The following is a 24,369-nucleotide window of genomic DNA, read 5'->3' as shown; positions in this document are numbered from 1 at the left end:
TTGTGGGACCATGCTGTGCGAAAATTGGCTATGTATCCTACAAAAACAAGTGACTACACTTCAAAAGCACTTCATTGGCTGCAAAGAACTTTAGGACGTCCTGAGGTCATAAAAGGTGCTATATAAATGCAAGCTCTGTCTTTATTTTCTTAAGTTTCTCCTTAGGTAAGGAATAGCAAGTTGGCTCTGGTAGGCAAAGGGTGTTAGAAGGCAATCAGTGTCTGCTGGATGCAGCTTGGTGGTGCAAAACTGCACCTGGGCGATTACATTCTGATGATACATGAGGGAGTCTGCAATATGTAATATGCATAAATGGTCAAATTCAACCAACTCAACTGGTCTTACTCTCTAACGGAAAACAAACATGAGTGAGCACTGGCAGTACCTTCTGTAGGTCCTGAGGATGGAAGTAGACAATGGCCATCGTATCTCCGCTCCTATTGGTGCGGACTGTGATTTCCCGCCAGTGTCCTCCTTCATGAAACAGGATGCAGGGGCCCAGTGGAGAATGTCGGATGAACTGCTCGTAACTCTGTTGGTCGGCAGGGGGGGGGGGGGGGGGGGGGTAGGGAGAAGGGTGGGTAAAAGAGTGCAAATGAATTAAAACAGCAAACTTTTTCTAACCAGGATTTCTTTAGCCCAATTTTCAACCTCTCTTCCCGAATGAGTCGCCTCCTTATTGGGTTACAGTTCCACAGGCACAGGGGCCTCCGGTACCTAGGCCGAATGGTGATCACTCATGTGTGAGCATCGACAGTAAGCCTCGCCGAGACTTTCAACGGCAGGGTGCATCAGGTCCTCTCGCTTGACACCTGCACATTCAATTTCTAACATGAGTCACTTGGTAGCAGAAACCCTTTTCACTTTACCCCCTTCCTTAGCCTAGGGTGCCAAGGCCAACTGCACTGCCACTCTGGCTGCAGTCAGCTTACTCACTGCAGAGCAGTGATCGATTGTGGGATCTTCCTGATCTTTCTGGCTCAACTATTCCTCTGGATTAATGCCCAACTACAAGTTCAGAATCCCATCTCACTAACGGTGCATTCTCCAATGAAAAGTGAACAAGCGTTGTCACGTGAACTTGACTTACTCTGGCTACTTGCTTATGTTTCTCGGGCATGTTCACCAGGTGATCTGAGTGGGTGCAGACGATATTTCTCCCTGCAAGGAATAGAAACAACTTTTATTTATATAGCGCCTTTAATGGAGATCTTTTTGTGGTGCCAGAGGACATGGCCAAATAAGTACTTTGCATTAGTCTTCACTAGAGAAGAGGACGCTGCCATTGTTGCAGTAAAGGAGGAGGCAGTAGTAAAATTGGATAGGATAAAAATAAATAAAGAGGATGGACTTAAAAGGTTGGCAGTCCTCAAAGCAGAAAAGTCACCCAGTGCAGATGGGATGCATCCTAGGTTACTGAGAGAAGTAAGAGTGGAAATTGCAGCGGCTTTGACCACAATCTTCCAATCATCCTTGGATATGGGGGTGGTGCCAGAGGACTGGAGGATTTCAAATGTTACACCTCTGTTTAAAAAAGGGGAGAGGGATAAACGTGGCAACTACAGGCCAGTCAGTTTTACATCGGTGGTGGGGAAACTATTAGAGCCAATAATCAGGGACATGGGCTAATAAATGAAAATCAACACAGCTTTGTTAAAGGCAAATGGTGTTTGACTAACTTGATCGAGTTCTTTGATGAAGTAATGGATAGGGTTGATAGGGTAGTGCAGTTGATGTTGTGTATATGGACTTTCAAAAGGCATTTGACAAAGTACCACATAATAGACTTGCCAGCAAAGTTGAAGCCCATGGGATAAAGGGACAGTGGCAGCATGGATACAAAACTGGCTAAGGAACAGAAAGCAGAGAGTAGTGGTGAACAGTTATTTTTCAGACTGGAGGGAAGTATACAGTGGTATTCCCCAAGGGTCGGTATTAGGACCACTGCTCTGTTTGATATATATTAATGACCTGGACTTGGGTATACAGGGTGTAATTTCAGAGTTTGCAGATGATTTGAAACTCGGAAATGTAGTACATAAGAAATAGAAGCAGGAATAGACCACTTGGCCCCTCGAGCCTGCTCCGCCATTCAATAAGATCATGGCTGATCTTGGGCTCAAAGCCACTTCCCTGCCTGCTCCCCATAACCCTTCACTCCCTTATCTTGCAAAAATCTGTCTATTTCCACCTTAAATGTATTTAATGACCCAGCCTCCACAGCTCTCTGGGGCAGAGAATTCCATAGATTTACAAACCTCTGAGAAAAAATTCCTCCTCATCTCAGTTCTAAAAGGGCGACCCTTTATTCTGAAACTATGCCCCCGACTGCTAGATTCCCCCATGAGGGGAAACATCCTCTGTGCATCTACCTTGTCGAGCCCCCTCAGTATCTTATATGTTTCAATAAGATCACCCCTCATTCTTCTAAATTCCAATGAGTATAGGCCCAACCTGCTCAACCTTTCTTCATAAGTCAACCCCCTCATCTCAGTAAACAATGAGGAAGATAGTAACAGACTTCAAGAGGACATAGATAGACTTGTCTAATGGGCAGACACATGGCAGGTGAAATTTAATGCAGAAAAGTGTGAAATGTTACATTTTGGTAGGAAGAATGAGGAAAGGCAACTAAATGATACAATTATAAAGGGAGTGCAGGAACAGAGAGACCTGGGGGTGTATGTACACAAATCTTTGAAGGTGGCAGGACAAGCTGAGAAGGCTGTTAAAAAAAGGATGCGAGATCCTTGGCTTTATTACAGCAACAACTTATATTTATATAGCGTAATAAAATGCCCCATGGCGCTTCCACAGGAGTGTTACCAAAAACAAATGACACCGAGCCATATAAGGAGATGCTGGGGAGATGACCAAAAGCTTGGTCGAAGAGATCGGTTTTAAGGAGCATCTTAAAGAAGGAAAGAGAAGTGGAGAGGGAATTCCAGAGCTTAGGACCGAGGCAGCTGAAGGCACGGTCACCAATGGTGGAGGATTTTAAATCGGGGATGTTCAAAAGGCCAGAATAGGTGGAGCGTAGAGGTCTAGGGGGATTATAGTTCTGGAGGAGATTGCAGAGATAAGGAGGGGCAAGGACATGGAGGAATTTGAAAACAAAGATGAGAATTTTAAAATCGAGGCGTTGCTTAATTGGGAGCCAATATGGGTCAGCAAGCGCAGGGGAGATGGGTGAGTGGAGCTTGGTGCGAGTTAGCACACAAGCGGCAGAGTTTTGGATGACCTCAAGTTTGGAATTAGGGAGGCCTGCCAGGAGTGCGTTGGAATAGTCAAGTCTAGAGGTGATAAAGGCATGAATGAAGGTTTCAGCAGCAGATAAGTTGAGGTAAGGGCGGAGACCAGTGATATGACGAAGGTGGAAATGGGCGGTCTTAGTGATAGAATGGATATGAGGTTGGAAGCTCAATTCATGATCAAATATGACACCAAGGTTGTGAACAGACTTGGTCAGCCAGAGAGAGTTGCCAGGGAGAGCGATCGAATCAGTGGAAAGGGAACTGAGTTTATGACGTGAACCAAAGACAATGACTTCGGTCTTCCTGATATTTAACTGGATGACATATCTACTCATCTAGTGCTGCATGTTGGACAAGCAGTCTGATAGTATAGAGACGTTGGAGAAATTGAGAGAGGTGGAGGAGAGGTAGAGCTGGGTATCATCAGTGTACATGTGAAAACGCACGTTGTGTTGCCGGATGATGTCACCGAGGGACAGCATGTAGATGAGAAATAGGAGGAGGCCAAGGATAGATCATTGGGGGACACCGGAGGTGACAATGCGGGATTGGGAAGAGAAGCCATTGCAGGTGATTCTATGGTTACAGCTTGAAAGATGGGAAAGAAACCAGACGAGTACAGTCCCGTCCAGCTGGACGACAGCAGAGAGGCGTTGGAGCAGAATTTTGTGGTCAACCGTGTCAAAGGCTGCAGACAGGTCCAGAAACATAGAAACATAAAAGATAGGAGGAGTAGGCCATTCGGCCCCTTGAGCCTGCTCCGCCATTCAATGAAATCATGGCTGATCATCCAAATTCAGTACCCGGTCCCTGCCTTCTCCCCATATCCTTTGATCCCTTTAGCCTTAAAAAATATATCTAACTCCTTCTTGAATATATTTAATGAATTGGCCTCTACTGCCTTCTGTGGTAGAGAATTCCACAGGTTCACCACTCTCTGGCTGAAGAAATTCCTCCTCATCCCTGTCCTAAATGGCTTACCCCTTATCTTTAGACTGTGACCCCTGGTTCTGGACTCCCCGGCCATCGGGAACATCCTTTCTGCATCTAGTCTGTCTAGTCCTGTTAGAATTTTAGAAGTTTCAATGAGATCCCCTCTCATTCTTCTAAACTCCAGCGAGTATAAGCCCAATTGACCCAATCTCTCCTCATACATCATTCCTGCCATCCCAGGTATCAGTCTGGTGAATCTTCGCTGCACTCCCTCCATGGCAAGAACATCCTTCCTCAAATAAGGCGACCAAAACTGCACACAATACTTGGTGTGGTCTCACCAAGGCCCTGTACAACTGCAGCAAGACATCCTTGTTCCTGTACTCGAACCCTCTCGCTACGAAGTCCAACATACCATTTGCCTTCTTAACCGCCTGCTGCACCTGCATGCTTACCTTCAGCGACTGGTGCACAAGGACACCCAGGTCTCGTTGCACTTCCCCTTCTCCCAATCTATTGCCGTTCAGATAATAATCTACCTTCCCGTTTTTGCCACCAAAGTGGATAACCTCGCATTTATCCACATTATACGGCATCTGCCATGCTTCTGCCCAATCACCCAACCTGTCCAAATCATACTGGAGTTTCTCGGCATCCTCTTCACAGCACACACGCCCACCCAGCTTTGTGTCATCTGCAAACTTGGAGATATTACATCTAGTTCCCTCGTCTAGATCATTTATATTGTGAATAGCTGGGGTCCTAGGACCGATCCCTGCAGTACCCCACTAGTCACTGCCTGCCACTCGGAAAAAGAGCCGTTTATTCCAACTCTTTGCTTCCTGTCTGCCAACCAGTTCTTTATCCAAGTCAGTACCTTGCCTCCAATCCCATGTGCCTTAACTTTACACGCTAATCTCTTATGTGGGACCTTATCGAAAGCCTTCTGGAAGTCCAAATACACCACATCCACTGGTTCTCCCTTATCTATTCTACCAGTTACATCCTCAAAAAATTCCAGTAGATTAGTCAAGCACAATTTACCTTTTGTAAATCCATGTTGACTTTGTCCGATCCTGTCACTGTTTTCCAAGTGCTCTGCTATTACATCTTTTAAAGTGGACTCTAGCATTTTCCCCACTACCGATGTCAGGCTTAATTCCCATTTTCTCTCTACCACCCTTTTTGAACAGTGGGGTAACATTAGCTACCCTCCAATCCATGGGAACTGTGCCAGAGTCTATAGAATTTTGGAAGATGACCAGCAAGCAATGCATCTACTATTTCTAGGGCCACTTCCTTAAGTACCCTAGGATGTAGATTATCAGGCCCTGGGGATTTATCTGCCTTCAATCCCATCAATTTCCTGAACACCATTTCCCTGCAAATACTGATTTCATTCAGTTCCTCCCTCTCATCAGACTCTATGTTCCCCGACATCTCTGGGGGGGTTATTTGTGTCCTCCTTTGTGAAGACCGAACCAAAGTATGTATTTAATTGGTCAGCCATTTCTTTGTTCCCCTTTATAAATTCCCCTGATTCTGATTGCAAGGGACCTATGCTTGACTTCACCAATCTTTTTCTCTTCACATATCTATAGAAGCTTTTAGTCAGTTTTTATGTTCCCTGCAAGCTTACTCTCATACTCTATTTACCCCCTCTTAATTAATCCTTTTGTCCTCATTTGCTGAATCCTAAACTGCTCCCAATCCTCAGGTTTGCTGCTTTTTCTGGCCAATTTGTATGTCCTCTCCTTGGATCTTATGCTATCCCTTATTTCCCTTGTTAGCCACGGTTGCGCCACCTTTTTTGTTTTATTTTTATGCCAGACAGGGATGAACAAATTCTGCAGTTCATCCATGCGATCTTTAAATGTTAGCCATTGCCTATCCACCGTCAACCCTTTAAGTAAAGTTCCCCAATCCATCCTAGCCAACTCGCGCCTCATACCATCGTAGTTTCCTTTATTTAAATTCAGGACCCTAGTCTCTGAATCAACTACTGTACTTCACTCTCCATCTTAATGAAGAATTCTATCATATTATGATCGCTCCTCCCCAAGAGGCCTCGCACAACAAGATTGCTAATCAATCCTTTCTCATTACATAATACCCAGTCTAAGATGGCCTGATCTCTAGTTGGTTCCTCGACATATTGGTCCAGGAAACCATCCCATATACACTCTAGGAATACCTCCTCCACAGTATTGTTACTAATTTGGTTAGCCCAATCTATATGTAGATTAAAGTCACCCATGATAACTGCTGTGCCCTTATTGCACGCATCTCTAATTTCCTGTTTAATGCCATCCCCAACCTCAGCATTACTGTTTGCGGGTCTGTATACAACTCCCACTAACGTTTTCTGCCCCTTGGTATTTCTCAGCTCTACCCATACAGATTCCACATCATCAGAGCTAATATCCTTCCTTACTATTGTGTTAATCTCCTCTTTAACCAGCAATGCTACCTCACCTCCTTTTCCTTTTTGCCTGTCCTTCCTGAATATTGAATGCCCCTGGATGTTGAATTCCCAGCCTTGGTCACCCTGGAGCCATGTCTCAGTAATCCCAGTTATATCATATCCGTTTACATCTATTTGCGCAGCTAATTCATCCACCTTATTACGAATGCTGCTCGCATTAAGACACAAAGCCTTCAGGCTTGTTTTTTTAACACTCTTAGTCCTTTTAGAATTATCATTTACTGTGGCCCTGTTTGATTTACACACTTGATTTCTCTGCCTTCCACTTTTGCTTTTCTCCTTCCTGTCTTTTGCTTCTATCCTTGCTTCCCTTTCCTCTGTCTCCCTGCACAGGTTCCCAACCCCCTGCCATTTTAGTTTAAACCCTCCCCAACAGCACTAGCAAACACTCCCCCTAGGACATCGGTCCCGGTCCTGCCCAGGTGCAAACTGTCCCACCTCCCCCAGAACCAGTTCCAATGTCCCAGGAATTTGAATCCCTCCCCCTTGCACCATTCCACTAGCCACGTATTCATCTGAAATATCCTTCTATTTCTACTCTGACTAGCACGTGGCACTGGTAGCAGTCCTGAGATTACTACCTTTGAGGTCCTATTTTTTAATTTACCTCCTAACTCCCTATATTCAGCTTTTAGGACCTCATCCCATTTTTTACCTATATCGTTGATACCTATATGCACCACGACATCTGGCTGTTCACCCTCCCCCTCCAGAGGAAAGGGAGCAAGAAGAGTTGAGGTGGAGGTTGAAATCACCAAGGATGAGAAGTTGCTCAGTGCAGAGGCTGAGAGAGGAAAGCAGGGAAAATATCTCATTGAGAAAATTGGGGTGATATTTGGGTGGGCAGTACAGAATAAGGAATTAAAAGATAGACATGAGGGGTGGAACAAGGTGAGATACTCGAAGGAGGAGTAGGGAAACAGATCATGGTATAATTTAGATACAAGGGCTACACCACCACCGCAGTGGTTTGGGCGTGGAATATGGTGGAAAGTATAGCCTGGTGGGGAATCTTCAAGGGGAAAGGTGTCATCACCCCTCAACCATATCTCCATCAATGCCATGATGTCAGTTTGATCATCCACAATAAGGTCATGGATGGCAAGGCCCTTATTTACAAGTGAACGTACATTTTGAAGGGAAATGGGGAGAGGGGCGACGATAATAGAGGAATTAATATTAATAGAGGAATAGAGTATGGAAGTTATGCTAAACCTTTGTAAAACAATGGTAAGGCCTCAGCTGGAGTATTGTGTTCAATTCTGAGCACCACACTTTAGGATAGGTGTCAAGACCTTAAAGAGGGTGCAGGAGAGATTTACCAGAAAGGTACCAGTGAAGAAATACTTCAGTTATGTGGAGAGACTGGAGAAGCTGGTGTTTTCCTTAGAGTAGGTTAAGAGGAGATTTGATAGAGGTGTTCACAATCATGAATGGCTTTGATAAAGTAAATAAAGAGAAACCGCTTGCAGTGGCAGAAGGGTCGGTAACCAGAGGACACAGACTTAAGGTGACTGGCAAAAGAACCAGAGACAACATGAGGAAGCATTTTGTTACACAGCGAGTTGTTGTGATCTGGAATGCACTGCCTGAAAGGGTGGTGGAAGCAAATTCAATAGTAAAATTCAAAGGAGAATTTGATAAATACCTGAAGGGAAAATATTTACAGGGCTACGGGGAAAGAACAGGGAGTGGGATTAATTGGATAGCTGTACTAAAGAGCCAGCACAGGCACGATGGGCCGAATGAGCCCCTTCTGTGCCATATGATTCTATGATTCTAATCTGTCTGAAACCCCTTAATGTTTCCATTTGCGCTGGCACTTTGTTCCATACTTGATCATTCTTTTGCTGAATGGTAATTCACGGCACATACTTGTTTAAACCCCCACCGATCTCACTCGACACACTACAGGATGCAGGGGTTTACCAATAAATAAGTCAGCATCACCAAAACAGATTATCCGGTCATCATCTCATTGCTGTTTGTGGGAGCTTGCTGTGCGCAAATTGGCTGCTGCCTTTCCTACATTACAAAAGTGACTACACTTCAAAAAACACGTAACTGGCTGCAAAGCGCTTTGGGACATCCTGAGGTCTTGAAAGGCCCTGTATAAATGCAAGTCTGTGGCAGAACCACTGAATGACTCTGGCTAACTGTATATAATTCTCTTTAACGATGTTCTAACACCAGCCTAAACCTGTACCATGGTGTTAGGCATTACTGTGTTTTGTATATAGAGTTTGCATGTACAGGGCGTGGCCCCTTTAAGAGCGCGGGAAAACGCGGGCAAACACGATGACGTCACATCGCAAACCACGGGACTGCCCAGTCAGTCCTCGTGGCATCTCCTTTGAGTAAAGACCTGTTTGATTGTTCTCTTGTGTCGATCTCCGTTATTCGTAGGAATTCGTTAATTCCTACAAGTCTTTCTTTCTTTTAGCATGAAGTCCAATGGCTCACGAGCCAGTGAAGTTATTTTAAATTAGCCGCTGAGTCCTGTAATCTATCTTGCTCACATCAAATTGTTATTTTATGATTTGCCTTCAAAGCAGCTTTGCCTTAGCTGGTCCCTGACCAACAAGGTGGGTTTTCCCAATCTCACAGCTTGACTCACCTGTCCTCCATTTTGTATCTGCTAGAGAGAGAGAGCAGTTTCCATTTTAAACCCTAACCACTCGAAACTATACAAAACGACTACAAAACGAAACTAACAAAAAGTTACAAAACTACCAAAAAAACAGTTCCTGTTTTTGACACACTAACCTAGTTTTCACACATGAACACACACTCCACCAGGTGTCACTGGGCAGTCATTGATTGAAGGAATCTTGGCTGAATTTGCCTGTCCGTCCTCTGCCTTGGCCATGGGCACTGTGGTCCCCTGTTGCACCCCCACAGGAAGTAGCTTTAGACACTGAGCCATCACGGTAACGATACACTAGGTTCTGCAGGCGAAGGAAACCTCGAGCACATCGCAGTCAAAGAGGTTAAAATCGCCAAACACAGCATGGTCTCTGCTCACCTTTGCCGGTCCCGATGTAATGCCCAACCGTTTTGGGATTGCCGTCAGGTCCTCTGTTCACGGAGAAAGTTGACTTGTTGCGATATCCAACAGTAACTGGCTGCAAAGAGAAGAACTGGCTCAGTGTGCAGGCTTCAGGTGTCTCGGAGATTTACACCTGCAGCAGTCACCAAATGCACTCCGGGGACTGCACAAACATTCACAACTACCAGAAAACAGGACAGTAAAACATCCGAAAAGGTCACCTTATTCATTGAAGATTATCCCTCCAATACCTACCTCTCTTGTCATGACATTTAATTGTACTGTGATTAACCCCACTGTTTCTGCTCAATTACCTTGTTAACTAAATTATTCCAAATCCAGTATTCACCTTTGCCTAAAGGCATCTTTCCTGATATCCATTTTAAATTTACTGCTCACTCATGCATTTATGGCCTCTGCAATAGTCCACCAGTACATCTTACTGGCACAAAGCATTATTTTTGTAATCTGTAAAACATACATCTGTCAGACTTTGTGGCTATTTTCAGAGGTTGCTGCTAGAGAGTACTCTGTCTCAACAGAAAGAAAGAGTGCTTATTTTTCTTGCAGGAAATTTGCAGCGATGTGAGGTTGGAATCCTACCCTCCAGGTCCCAGCACTGGAACAGCCTGTTTCCACTACAAGTTGTGGTGAAAATTCCCTGCACCGTCAGTGTTAACATCTCTCCCAATTACACCTTGGCTAATTATGCAACACTCTTGCTGAATCAGAAGGTTGTGGCCTCAAGCTCCACCACAGGCTTGAGCACATTAAGGCTGACACTTCATTGCAGTACTGAGGGAGTGCTGCAATGTTTTACATAGGATATACGGCACAGAAACAGGCCATTCGGCCCAACCAGTCCATGACGGCGTTTATGCTCCATTTGAGCCTCCTCCCGTCTTTCCTCATCTAAATCTATCAGCGTAACCCTCTATTCCCTTCTCCCTCATATGGTTGTCCGCCTCCCCTTAATGGCATCTATACTATTCGCTTCAACCACTCCCTGTGGTAGTGAGTTCCACATTCTCACCACTCTCTGAGTAAAGAGGTTTCTTCTGAATTCCCTATTTGATTTCTTGGTGACTATCTTATATTGATGGCCTCTCGTTATGCTCTTCCCCACAAGTGGAAACATTGTCTCTGTATCTACTGTAGCAAAACCTTTCATAATGTTAAAGACCTCTATTAGGTCACCCCTCAGCCTTCTCTTCTCAAGAGAGAAGAGACCCAGCCTGTTCATCCTTTCCGGATATGTATACCCTCGCATTTCTGGTATCATCCTAGTAAATCTTCTCTGCACCCTCTCCAGTGCCTCTATATCCTTTTTATAATATGGCGACCAGAGTTGTACGCAGTATTCCAAGTGTGGTCTAACCAAGGTTCGATACAAGTTAAGCATATCTTCCCTACTTTTCAATTCTATCCCTCTAGAAATAAACCCTAGTGCTTGGTTTGCTTTTTTTATGGCCTTGTTAACCTGTGTTGCTACTTTTAGCGATTTCTGTATTTGTACTCCGAGATCCCTTTGCTCCTCTACCCCACTCAGACTCCCACCCTCCAAGTAATAAGTGACCTCCCTATTCTTCCTACCAAAATGCAATGCCTCACATTTATTTGTGTTGAACTTCATTTGCCAATTATGTGCCCATTCTGCAAGTTTATTAATGTCCTCCTGTAGTTTTTTGCAGTCCTCCTCAGTATTGACTATCCCCCCAATTTGGTGTCGCCCGCAAATTTAGAAATTGTGTTTTGATTCCAAAGTCTAAATCGTTAATGTAAATTGTGAACAACAGTGGTCCTAGCACTGATCCTTGTGGAACACCACTACCCACCTTCCGCCACAGTGAATAGCTACCCTTTACCCCTAAGCAGCGGCAGCATCGGAGGAGGCGGTATATCTCCGACAATTTCAACAACAAAAAACAAGGAGTGACATCACAGGGCAGGTAGGTGATTGGTTGGTGAGTATTAACGTTTTTTCCCTCTAAGCTAGGACAGTGATTTAAACTAGGAGCGGGAAACAATAACGCACTTTATTAAATTTATAACATAACTAGTTAAACTAATTAATATAACTATAAATAGTTGTTGAATAAAGACTTTAACTAATTAAATAAATAAAATAAGGTTAAACTAAGATATGGCAGGGCAGGTTGTGTGTCTGGACTGCAGTTTGTGGACAGCGAGACTGTCCCGAGCGAACACGTCTGCAGGAGATGTCTCCATCTCGAATCTCTCCAGCTCAGAGTCATTGAGCTGGAGTGCAAGTTGGAGACACTCCAACACATAAGGGAGGGAGAGGAGTATCAGGACAGTTTGCTCCAGACTTCAGTCACACCTCGTAGACAGGTGCAGGATCAGAATGGGGTTCATGTGACCGATAGTGTGCAGAGTAAGGGGAACCCAGGTAAGAAAGGGAACGAGGATCCACAGAAACTGATCCTATCCAACAGGTACAATGTACTTACTACCTGTGAAGATAAGGATAAAGACTGTCGGAAGGACAGCCAGAATGCAGACCATGGCACTTTGGAGCAAAAGGCTGTCCTAAGGGGGGGGGGGGGGGGGGGGGGAGGAGAGGAAGCATAATGTGGTAGTTGTATGGGGATTCTATCATTAGGGGGACAGATAGCATCCTTTGTAAGCAAGATCGAGAGTCCCATATGGTATGTTGCCTACCTGGTGCCAGGATAAGACACTAATCGAACCGGCTAGAAAGGATATTGGAGAGGGAGGAGGAGGATCCAGTCCTTGTGGTCCATGTGATCTATGGGAAGAGTAGGCAAGAGGTCCTATTTGGGGAGTACCAGGAACTCGGAGCTAAATTAAAGAACCTCAAGGGTTATAATCTCTGGATTATTACCTGAGCCACGTGCAAATTGGTGTAGAGATAAGCTGATTAGGGAAGTAAACACGTGGCTAAAGGAGTGGTGTGGGAAAGAGGGGTTCCATTTCATGGGGCACTGGCACCAGCATTGGGACAGGAAGGAACTGTACCATTGGGACGGGCTCCACCTGAACCAGTCTGGGACCAGGGTCCTAGCAGAAAGGATAAATAGGGTGGTCACAAGGACTTTAAACTAGCAAATGGGGGGGGGGCAGCTCAGGGGGAAATTGCAGTACAAATAGTAGTTCAAAAACAAACGAAAGGGAAAAGAGTAGAGGAACAGTCAGAAATTGTGTTTTAGGCACTACAGGTAAAGGGAAAACTAAAAGATGTAAAGCGATTAAACCAGGAGAGAGAAATAAGAAACATGTGAGTAAAACATCAGAGCTGAAGGGCAGGCTAGGGTGTGTGGCCCAAATAAGCATTCTTTATACAAACACACGGAGTATAAGGAATAAATTGAATGAACTGCAGGCACGAATTCAAATTGAAGGGTATGGCATGGAAGCCATTACTGAGACATGGCTGCAAGACAGTCAGGACTGGGAACTAAATATACCAGGTTATAAGTGATATACCTATCAATTCGTCCAATGAAAAGCGACGAGTTAAGAAAGTAACTATAGGTTTTTATTGACTAAATAACAGAGCCCACCCTCGTGGGTGATCGGATCCAAGAAGGAGGAATACCAGCCAGTCGACCACCTTTATACCCGGGCAGGTAGGTGGAGCCATGGGCGGAGTCGGCAGTGGTCAGCCCAGGTATAGCAGCGTGACAAGAGGCGACCTCGTACAGTGATACAACAATGTGAACAGTGATAACTATAGGGAAACGATCTAACAGTGATAACTATAGTGTAACGATAGTAAACGGTAAAAGTGGTTTACCACATTCACCCCTTGTTTAGATTTGAGTCCGGCGGGGTGAAGTGTACTACCAGTTCTGGTATGTCAGTCTGTCCGGAGGCCTCGTAAGTCTGTCTGATCGTCGCAGCGGCGGTGTTGCGTTCTCCGGTGTTAATGCTGGCGTCTGCGAGGTAGGCGAAGGCTCTTGGGGTTCCGGCGTACCGTCTACCTGGGCTGGAATTGGGGGGTGGTGGGGGGGGGTAGCGGTGGTGTCTCCGGAGTGCCCGAGGGTGCGAGGTCTCGTAAGGAGACTGTGTCCTCCCGCCCGTCTGGGTATGCCACGTAGGCGTACTGGGGGTTGGCGTGCAGGAGGTTCACCCTCTCGACCAGGGGGTCCGTTTTATGGGCCCTCACGTGCTTTCGCAGCAAGACAGGCCCCGGAGAGGTCAGCCAGGTTGGTAGCGTGGTTCCCGTAGTCGACTTCCTGGGGAAAACAAACATTCGTTCATGGGGGGTGGCGTTAATGGCAGTGCAAAGTAGTGACTGGGTGGAATGCAGTGCCGCCGGGAGGACCTCCTGCCAGCGAGAGGTTGGGAGGCCCTTAGACTTTAAGGCTAAGAGGACGGCCTTCCATACCGTCGCGTTCTCTCTTTCCACCTGGCCGTTCCCTCGGGGGTTGTAGCTGGTGGTCCTGCTAGTGGCGATGCCTCTCGCTAGTAGGAACTGACGGAGTTCCTCGCTCATGAAGGAGGCGCCCCGGTCACTATGTATATAGTTTGGGAACCCGAACAAGGCAAAGAGGTCGTTCAGGCATTTAACGACCGTGGTGCTGGTCATGTCTGGGCAGGGGAAGGCAAAGGGGAAACGGGAGTACTCATCAACAATGTTGAGGAAGTACACATTACGGTCAGAGGACGGGAGGGGCCCCTTAAAATCGATGCTCAAGCGCTCGAAGGGGCGGGTGGCCTTGATCAGGCTTGCTCTGTCCGGCCTAAAGAAGTGCGGTTTGCACTCGGCACAGGTCTGGCAGTTCCTGGTCATGGTCCTGACCTCCTCGATGGAGTAGGTCAGGTTGCGGGCCTTAATGAAGTGGTAAAGTCTGGTGACCCCGGGGTGGCAGAGGTCGTTGTGGAGGGTCTGAAGTCTATCAATTTGCGCGTTGGCGCATGTAATTCGCGATAGAGCGTCAGGGGGTTCGTTCAGCTTACCAGGCCGGTACAAGATATCATAATCGTAGGTGGATAGCTCGATTCTCCACCTCAAGATCTTGTCGTTCTTGATTTTACCCCTCAGCTTGTTATTAAACATAAAAGCGACCGAACGCTGGTCGGTGAGGAGGGTAAATCGCTTGCCTGCGAGGTAATGCCTCCAGCGGCGTACTGCCTCCACAATCGCCTGGGCCTCCTTCTCGACCGAAGAGTGTCGGATCTCAGGGCCCTGTAGGGTCCTTGAGAAGAAGGCCACCGGTCTCCCCTCCTGGTTGAGGGTAGCGGCTAGGGCGAAGTCGGATGCATCGCTCTCCACTTGGAAGGGGATGGACTCATCCACTGCGTGCATAGTGGCCTTAGCAATGTCTCCCCTGATGAGGGAGAAGGCCGCGCGCGCTTCTTCCGTAAGGGGGAAGGAGGTGGACTTCATGAGGGGTCTGGCTTTGTCCGCATAATTCGGCACCCATTGGGCATAGTAGGCGAAGAGCCCCAGGGTTCTCTTCAGCGCCTTTGGACAGTGGGGAAGGGGTAGCTCCATGAGGGGATGCATTCTTTCGGGATCGGGGCCGATGATTCCGTTCTCTACTACGCAGCCGAGGATGGCAAGGCGCGAGGTGTTAAACACACATTTCTCCTTATTGTAGGTGAGGTTCAGCCGTTGGGCCGTACGGAGGAATCTTTCCAGATTAGCGTCATGGTCTTGCCGGTCGCGGCCGCAGATGGTGACGTTATCTAGATAGGGGAACGTGGCTTGCAGCCCGTTCTGGTCAACCATCCGGTCCATCTCCCTTTGGAAGACCGAAACCCCGTTGGTGACGCCGAAGGGGACCCTAAGGAAGTGGTAGAGGCGGCCATTCGCCTCGAAGGCAGTATACTGGCGGTCCTCGGGGCGGATAGGGAGTTGGTGGTAGGCCGACTTAAGGTCGATGGTAGAGAATACCCGGTATTGAGCAATCTGATTGACCATATCAGATATGCGGGGAAGGGGGTATGCGTCCAGCTGGGTGTACCGGTTTATGGTTTGGCTGTAGTCGATGACCAGGCGGTTTTTATTGCCGGTCTTAACGACTACAACCTGGGCACGCCAGGGGCTGCTGCTCCCCTCGATGATGCCCTCCTTCAGGAGACGCTGCACCTCAGAGCTAATGAAAGCTCTGTCCCCGGTGCTGTACCGCCTGCTCTTGGTAGCGACGGGTTTGCAGTCGGGGGTGAGGTTAGCGAACAGGGAAGGTGGCGGGACCTTGAGGGTGGATAGGCCGCAGGTGTTACGCGGTGGGCGATTTAAAGGCTGCTGGTTGTCGACTGTGAGCAGGGGGAGGGGTCCACCGTATGCTAGAGTGACGCTTTGGAGGTGGGATTGAAAATCCAGCCCTAGTAGGACGGCAGCGCATAGCTGGGGCAGGACGAGGAGTTTAAAGTTTTTATACTCCGTGCCCTTAACCGACAGGGTCACAACACAGTAGCCGCTGATGTCTGTGGCGTGGGACCTCGATGCCATCGAGATCCGGTTGCGCGTTGGCTGGACAGTGAGGGAGTAGTGGCTCACCGTGTCTGGATGTATGAAGCTCTCCGTGCTTCCGCTGTCGAACAGGCAGGTCGTGGCGTGGCCGTCTACTTTGATGTCCATCATTGACTTGGACAGCTGATGCGGGCGAGCTTGGTCCAGTGTGACGGAGGCTAGTGTGTGGCTGAGCGGGTCGCTGTAGTCTGTAGGTGAAGCGGTCGTCAGGTCTGGAGGTAAGGTGGCGGTCGAGCGTGGTGGGTAAAATGGAGGCGCCCACGAGGTGGGGCAAAATGGTGGAGAAGATGGCTGCCCCCACAACCCACATGAGGCACTGCTGGCGTCGGTTGCCTGGATCAAAGATGGCCGCCCCATTGCTCATCTGTGGCCTTGATAAAAGATGGCCGCCCCCACAGTTCGCATGAGGCACTGCTGGCCTCTGCTGCTCTCCCTCTGTAGGCCTTCGCGAAGTGGCCTTTCTTCAGGCAGCTGGAGCACGTCGCGTTTTTGGCTGGGCAGCGCGACCTCGGGTGTTTCGCCTGCCCACAGAAGAAGCAGCCGGCGGCCCGGTCGCGGGGGTCCGAAGTCGCAGCCGGTACCGGGGGTGGCGGTCCCGATCGGGTCCGGGACGCCGACGCTGAGGTAGGTCCCGGGGGCGGCGCTACGAGGGGTATTGCGGTCGGGGTCGGGCCCGAGTCCCAGAGTCGCGAACTGTACCTGGAATACACCTCGAGGTCCCGCTGGGTCACTTCTAGGGAGTAGGCCAAGGCTGCAGCTATGTTCAGGTCGAGGTCCTTTGATTCCAGCAGTCTCTGCCGTGAGTAGTCGGACCGAAGGCCTTTCACGAAGGCATCGCGGATGTTATCTTCAGTGTTTTCTGCAGCCGATACTGCTTTAAAGTCACAGTCCCTGCCGAGTGTTCGTGGCGCCTGTAAAAATTCAGCTACAGACTCTCCTGGCTGTTGCGGGCGGGATCTTAGGCGGTGTCTGGCATACATGGAATTTACCGGGCTCCGGTACTGCTGTTTCAGTAGGTTGATAGCGGCCTCGTAAGTAGTAATGTCCTGGATGAGTGCGTATACTTTAGGGCTCGCTTGGGCGGTCAGAACTCTTAGTTTGGATCTCTGAGGGACGCCGGATTCTTCCAGGTAGGATTCGAAGCAGCACAGCCAGTGTTTGAAGTCGAGGGCTGCGTTTGTTGCTTGTGGGTTTAGATCCAGGTACGGTGGTTTGAGGGCTCGCAGCCAAGCCGGCTGCTGTGGCTGTTGTAGCTGGGCGTCTGGCTGGTCGTTTGGCTGCTCCGTTGACTGGTTGTTTGGCTGCTCAAGTGACGACATTTTAAAATTTAGTCAATAAAATTGATATACCTATCAATTCGTCCAATGAAAAGCGACGAGTTAAGAAAGTAACTATAGGTTTTTATTGACTAAATAACAGAGCCCACCCTCGTGGGTGATCGGATCCAAGAAGGAGGAATACCAGCCAGTCGACCACCTTTATACCCGGGCAGGTAGGTGGAGCCATGGGCGGAGTCGGCAGTGGTCAGCCCAGGTATAGCAGCGTGACAAGAGGCGACCTCGTACAGTGACACAACAATGTGAACAGTGATAACTATAGGGAAACGATCTAACAGTGATAACTATAGTGTAACGATAGTAAACGGTAAAAGTGGTTTACCACAATAAGGTCTACAGGAAAGATAGGGACAATGGCAGAGAGGGAGGAGTAGCCTTAGTGATTAAGAATGAAATCACTTCAATGATAAGAGAGGATTTAAAGAGAGGTAAGCAGCCAATGGAGACCTTATGGGTTGAATTAAGAAATAGGAAAGGATCTAAGATTGCAGTGGGAGTTGTGTATAGGCCCCCTGGTAACAGCTCTGAAGTGCTAGATTGTATAAATGCAGAGATTAGACATGCGTGTAACAAAGGCAGAGTGGTTTTAATGGGAGATTTTAACTTTCATATAGGTTAGGAAAAGCAGACTAGCACCTGTCAGAAAGGTAGTGAATTTCTTGAGTGTGTCCGGGATAGTTTTCTACAACAATATCTCCTAGAGGCAACAAGGGAGCATGCCATATTAGATTTAGTAATGAATAATGAGCCAGATTTAGTTAACAGCCTAACTGTGCATGAACATTTATCCAATAGTGATCATAACAGGATCGAGTTCAACATAGCATTTGAAAGGGAGAAACGCGAAACAGTTACTAAGATTCTAGATTTAGGTAAGGTGAACTTCAACAGGATGAGCTAGAGACTGTCCATAGTAAACTGGGCAAATCTGTTAATGGGTAAAATGACAGAAGATCAGTGGGAGATGTTTAAAAAATAATTTAATGTGATACAGAACCAGTTTATACCCGAGGGGCAAGAGCTCTACTTGTCAAAAAAAAAGTCATGGACAACTAAAGAGGTAAGGAACTATAAAACTAAAGGAAAGGGCATACAAAAATGCAAAAAATAGCACAGATCCAAAGATACAAAGAACAGCAAAGGGTCACAAAACAGATAGTAAGAGCTACAAAAAGGGAGTATGAAAAGAAACTTGCAAGGGATATCAAAATCAATACGAAGAATTTTTACAGTTACATTAGGAAAAAGAGGGTGGTCAGGAGCAATGTTGGCCCCTTAAAAACTGAAAGCGGTGATATTGTCAATGACAATGGGGAAATGGCGGACATGTTGAATAATTACTTTGCGTCAGTATTTACAGTAGAAGAGGATAGTATGCCGGAAATCCCAAAGAAACTAATACTGAATCAGGGACAGGAACTCAATAAAATTAACGTAAGTAAAATAACAGTAATGAAGAAAATAATGGCACTAAAGAGTGACAATTCCCCAGGGCCAGATGGTTTCCATCCCAAGGTTTTAAAGGAAGTAGGTGAGCACATTGCAGATGCCCTAACTATGATCTTCCAAAGTTCTCTAGATTCCGGAACCGTCCCTTTAGATTGGAAAATTGTGCATGTCACTCTGCTATTTAAGAATGGCAAGAGAGGGAAACCAGGGAGTTATAGACCAGTTAGCCTAACACCTGTTGTCAGGAAATTGCTAGAGTCTATAATTAAGGATAGGGTGACTGAACACCGTGAAAATTTTCAGTTGATCAGAGAGAGCCAGCATGGATTTGTGAAAGGTAGTTCATGCCCGACAAACCTGATTGAATGTTTTGAAGAGGTGACTAAAGTAGCGGACAGGGGAATGTCTATGGATGTTATTTATATGGACTTCCAGAAGGCATTTGATAAAGTCCCACATAAAAGACTGTTATCTAAGGTAGAAGCCCACAGAATTGAGGGCCTTTTGAAAATCTAGATAAATAACATCTACTGCATTACCCTTGTCTACTCTCTGTTACCTCTTCAAAAAATTCAATGAGGTTGGTCAAGCAGGACTTTCCCTTTTGAAATCCATGTTGACTATTCATTATTATATTTTTGGTTTCTAGATATTCTTCTATTTTCTCCTTTAGTAGGGATTCCATTATTTTTCCTACCACCAATGTTAAGATGACTGGTCTATAGTTCCCTGGACATATTCCATCTCCCTTCTTAAATATAGGTATTACGTTAGCTATCCGCCAGTCCTCTGGCACTACACATTTTTCTAACAAATTATTAAATATGTGTTGTAATGCCTCTGCTATCTCTTCCCTAGATTCTTTTCAAATGCACGGACATAATCCATCCGGACCAGGGGTTTTATCCTAAGAACATAAGAAATAGGAGCAGGAGCAGGCTATTTGGCCCCTCGAGCCTGCTCCGCCATTTAGTGAGATCATGGCTGATCTGATTTTGGCCTCAACTCCACTTTCCTATCCACTTCCCATAACCCTTGCCTCCACTGTTGCTCAAAAATCTGTCTATCCTCTTTTGAGTTTGATTAGTTATTTAATATATCTCCTCTTTTTATTTTAAATGCAGTTATCTCATTACTAATCTCATCATCCGATGTCATGTCCACCTGTTCTATCTCCCTGGTAAATACTGAAGCAAAGTAATTATTTAATATTTCTTCCATCTCTCTATCGCTGCCTGTGATATTATCCTGTCCGTCCCTTAGTGGCCCTGTCCCATCCTAATCTTCCTTTTTTTATTTATGTGCCTGTAAAATATTTTAATTTTTTTTATTTATGTGCCTGTAAAATATTTTAATATTTTGTTTTATGTGCCTTGATGATTTAATTTCATAGTTCTTCTTCACCTTGCTAATTGTTGTTTTTACTTCTCTCCTAATCTCTTCGTATTCTCCCTTATCATGCACTCCCCTGCTGTCCATGTACTCAAATGTATGCCTCTTTCTTTACCCTCAATTTTTCCCTTGTGGCTTTATTCATCCATGGTGTCTTATTAGTGTTTAGCTTGTTCTTGTTTTTTAGCGGAATATATTTTTCCTGGACTCTGTTGAACACCATTTTAAATGTTTCCCATTGCTGTTCTACATCATTGTTTGCCAATATTGTTGTCCATTTTATTTTCCCAAATTCTATTCTCAGCTTTTCTCCAATCTATTACCGTGGTCTTCGTCATACTTATCTCCTTCTCAATTATTATCTTAAAGCGTATTATATTATGGTCACTATTATCTAGATGTTCCCCTACTTTTACTTCTCTTATCTGCTCTGGTTCATTCCCCATTACTAGATCCAATAGCAAATCCTCCCTTGTTGGGCTTTTCGCATATTGGGTTAGAAAAGAGTCCTGTACAAATTGTAGGAACTCCATTCCCTTATCCCCTTTACCTACTGTTGTGTATGTAATATGTGTGCTACTTTGAACCTATGGACAGGACTGCACTACTTGTAGGGCGTAGTGATACGCAGTACCACTCCTGGCCATAGGGGTATAAATAGTACTGTGGGTACTGATCTCCCCTCAGTTCCCGCCTGTGGGCATGAAGTAAAGACCTACGTATAGTCCCTACCTCCAACCAGTAAAGACCTGTTTGAGTTATACGTTTAAGTCTTTGTGTTAATTGTTCAATACAATACACATACTTAACACTGGCGACGAGTCAGGTTCTTACCCTGCGGCAGTTGAAGAGAGGTTTCAAACATCACCACCCCACTAGAAGTGACAGGCTTTAGGACTCTGAAGCCTCCATCAGCGACTGAGCACTGGAGTGCAGCAGCCATCCTGACAGCTTCCAGCGACTGACAGAAGTCTTTCTGCAGTTTCCTTGTTCAACCTAGGTGGTGGGGTAAGCCGTGCAGCGTTGGCTGCAAAGACAGGGCTGGGGAAGTTGGAGAAGATAAGGGCGATCGCAATCCCTGATAAGAGCCGCGATGAAACGCGCGAGCTGGTAAGCCAGAGCCCGGGAGGGAGCGAGCAAGAGCCGCGCGAGCGGGTGAGCCAGAGGCCGGGAGCCGCTTCAAGTGCGAGGCGCAGCGCGGGCCAGCGATCGGGACCAAAGATAAGGGCCGCACTCGGACTGAAAGGCGCGGCGGCTGCAGAAGCTCAAGGTGCGTGAGCCGCGGTGCACAGCGCGGGCTATCGATCGCGGCGAAGATAAGGGCCGCACTCGGGGGCTGAAGGGAGACGGCGTCGGGGGACGGGTGAAGACCGCCAAGCGCGGGAAAACCGCCATTTTGTGGGCGGAGGACGACGGCAAGAGCGGGAAGCCGCCATCTTTGATAACAAGTAAACAAAATAAAATCTGAGAAATTGCAAATCTACAATGCCTAAACACGGGAATATTAGCACCTTTGATAGTGACCTCGAAGATTGGGCCATATATGTTGAAAGAGTAAAAAATTATTGTAAGGCCAATAAAATTCGTGACCAAGATAAAGCTCTAACATTATTAAATTTAATGGGTGCGAAGACATACGGGCAATTGAAACACCTGTTATCACCAGATGAACCGGCGGATAAGACGTTCGATGAGATTGTTACTGTCCTGAAAGATCATCTAAACCCCACGCCGCTGATGCTAGCGGAACGATTTAAATTTTACGACAGAAGGCAGCTACAGCATGAAAGCAATGCTGAATATTTGCTGGAATTGCGTAAATTAGCGAAATATTGCCAGTTTGGAACGGGACCGACAGATGCACTACGAGACAAATTTGTGTGTGGTTTATTTAAACAGGATACACAAAAGCGACTGCTCGAGGAGAATGAGCTGACGCTTGAGAAGGCGGTCACTATGGCAGCAGCACACGAAGCCGCAGCGAGAGGCACGGCAGTAATGCAGCTACGGTCACCGGAGCTCAGTGCACACAAATTGGGTGTGAGTTCTGGCAAATGTTATCGTTGTGGAAAGACAACGCATGATCAGAACCAGTGTTGGTTTAAAAACCAAGAATGTAGAACTTGTGGTAGGCTTGGACATATAGCTAGAGTATGCAGGTCAGGGAAGAAGACCAGCAACAAGAAGTCACCGCAAGGAAAATACGCAAAAGTACACAAGGTGGCCGAACAGGAGTCCGATTCAGACGCTAGCAGTAATGAACTGGCTGGCTTAAGCAGTATTGAACTGGCTAGCTTAAGGGTACTCAACGTTGGTAAGGGTGCAGACCTCCAGACAATTTGGGTTACTCTTCAGATAGAAGGAGTCCAAGTAAAAATGGAATTGGACACTGGATCGGCATTGTCGGTCATGAATAAGAAAGATTACAGAAGGTTATTCCAACATATTCCCCTACAGGATACGGAGATTATATTGACAACCTACACGGGGGAGAGAGTGTACCCCATCGGGACAATAAAGGTTGCAGTGGTCCACAAGGGCGAAGACAGTCAAATAATGGACTTATATGTGATATCTGAAGGAGGTTCTCCACTACTAGGACGGGAGTGGATTAGGAAAATGAATATGGACTGGCATTTCCTACAAACAATAACGAGTGAGAACTCGGTGAAGATAGTCGGCCCAGACTCTGGAACGGATGATGGTAAGCCCAACTCAGGTGCAAAAGACAAAGTTTCAGCACAGAATTCCACTGAGCAACAACAACATAGTTTAACTGTGGATTCTGAGTCTGGCAAGTCTACTGATGTGCCCATTTCTGAGGGACACCGGGCTCGAACTCAACTCCATTTCAAACTACAACAGCAATTAGAACAAATGCTTCGCCGTTTTGAGCAAGAGTTGAATGCAACGAAAGAGTTCTTTGATATAGAGTTGGAGAATCTGGAAAGACAACAGAAGCAGCTGATGGAGAAAATGGAGCAGGAGCACACAAAACGTCTGATGTCAGAGGAGTTAACGGTCAGCCAACTCCTGCATATGCTGAAGGACAGGACTCTGAAATGGGAAAAACTTGAACACGAACTTCAATATTCAAACGAAAGGGGTTCGGAGCTCTCAAAGGTTATTGGAAGAGCTGAGGTGGCAACACAGACTGAGATGACTGCAACAGAGCAGCCCTTGGATGCCAAAAGTACGCTGACTCACGTCAACGTAGAACAACAGACCGCTGAAACAGCTGCTCCGGTAGAGGGATTGAATAGTCCGATCAATCAATCTCCAAAAGAAGTTGAAGTAGTAAAATCTCAAATGAGGTCATTAGTAAACGACTTGCTGAAAGCCCAGAAAAAGCTGGATGAAGAGGTACGCATGAAGAAGTCTCTTCAGGAAAGATGTCTGGACTTGGAACAAAAGCTGGCTAACGCCCAGCTGGGTATGGAGGAAATAGAAGACCCTCTCTCTGGCCTAGATCAGGACGACACCGAATATTACTATGTCCTGTCCTGCCCAACTTGTAACTTCGACTCCCACCATACAGAAATCATGGAGGAGCACCGAAAGTCTACGGAACATCGGGAGAAGGTGGCTCTACTACGGAAAAAGGAGGAAGAGAAGGAGGAACTGCGCATGCAGCTGGCAGCTGACAGTGGAGCCCAGAGAGTCTCCAAGAAGCAGAAAAGGAAAAGTCGAAACAGAAGATGACCCATCTGAACCATTATTACCTCTACCAGATCACACACGTGGTCCCTCCGAACGGAGCCAATTCAGTTCGGAAGTTCAAACTGTTAAATCCATGGAAGGACTATTGAATGAGTCACTCCAGCAACGTGAACCGACTACACCACAGAGATTGAATCTGTGAACTGTTTTCCGCAGAGACTGAATCTGTGATCTGTTTTGACATGAAGTTATCTATGTATCTATGTTATTCTGTTATGTAAACCTGAAGTTATATATGTATATATGTTATTACGTTATGTTAAATGGGGAGATGACTGTAAAGCTAG

At 46.4% G+C, this 24,369-nt stretch overlaps 2 protein-coding genes across 3 annotated transcripts in view; both read right to left on the bottom strand.

The window, feature by feature from the left end:
- trmt2b (tRNA methyltransferase 2B) overlaps positions 1–24,369 on the bottom strand; it is an 83,190-nt gene that overhangs the window by 44,399 nt on the left and 14,422 nt on the right. For both annotated transcript variants that reach the window (XM_085994380.1, XM_085994388.1), the window contains exons 5-7: positions 9,698–9,797; positions 1,091–1,161; positions 386–532 (exon numbers count right to left, since the gene is read on the bottom strand). In XM_085994380.1, coding sequence (XP_085850506.1) covers positions 386–532; positions 1,091–1,161; positions 9,698–9,797 — 318 coding nt within the window. The remainder of the gene's footprint in view (positions 1–385; positions 533–1,090; positions 1,162–9,697; positions 9,798–24,369) is intronic.
- On the bottom strand, positions 13,220–16,602 carry LOC147124898 (uncharacterized). Its single transcript, XM_085994399.1, has 2 exons — positions 16,212–16,602; positions 13,220–13,941 (listed from the first exon to the last, which is right to left on the bottom strand). The coding sequence occupies exons 1-2, from the start codon at positions 16,539–16,541 to the stop codon at positions 13,858–13,860; spliced, it is 414 nt and encodes a 137-aa protein (XP_085850525.1). The 5' UTR covers positions 16,542–16,602; the 3' UTR covers positions 13,220–13,857.

The sequence above is a fragment of the Somniosus microcephalus genome, chromosome 1 (genome assembly GCF_052327205.1).
Source record: "Somniosus microcephalus isolate GS21.2 chromosome 1, FLI_Smic_1.0, whole genome shotgun sequence".
In the NCBI taxonomy this organism is placed as follows: Eukaryota; Metazoa; Chordata; class Chondrichthyes; order Squaliformes; family Somniosidae; genus Somniosus; species Somniosus microcephalus.
The sequence above is the reverse complement of the archived record's forward strand: the minus strand, read 5'-3'. Positions and strand labels throughout refer to the sequence as shown.

Excerpts from the sequence above, each read along its gene's own strand:
- LOC147124898 (XM_085994399.1), bottom strand. The coding sequence starts at position 16,541 with ATGGGGCGGCCATCTTTGATCCAGGCAACCGACGCCAGCAGTGCCTCA. Across the intron at positions 13,942-16,211 it reads GCTTCATACATCCAGACACG|GAAGTCGACTACGGGAACCA; the intron begins GTGAGCCACTAC and ends TGTTTTCCCCAG.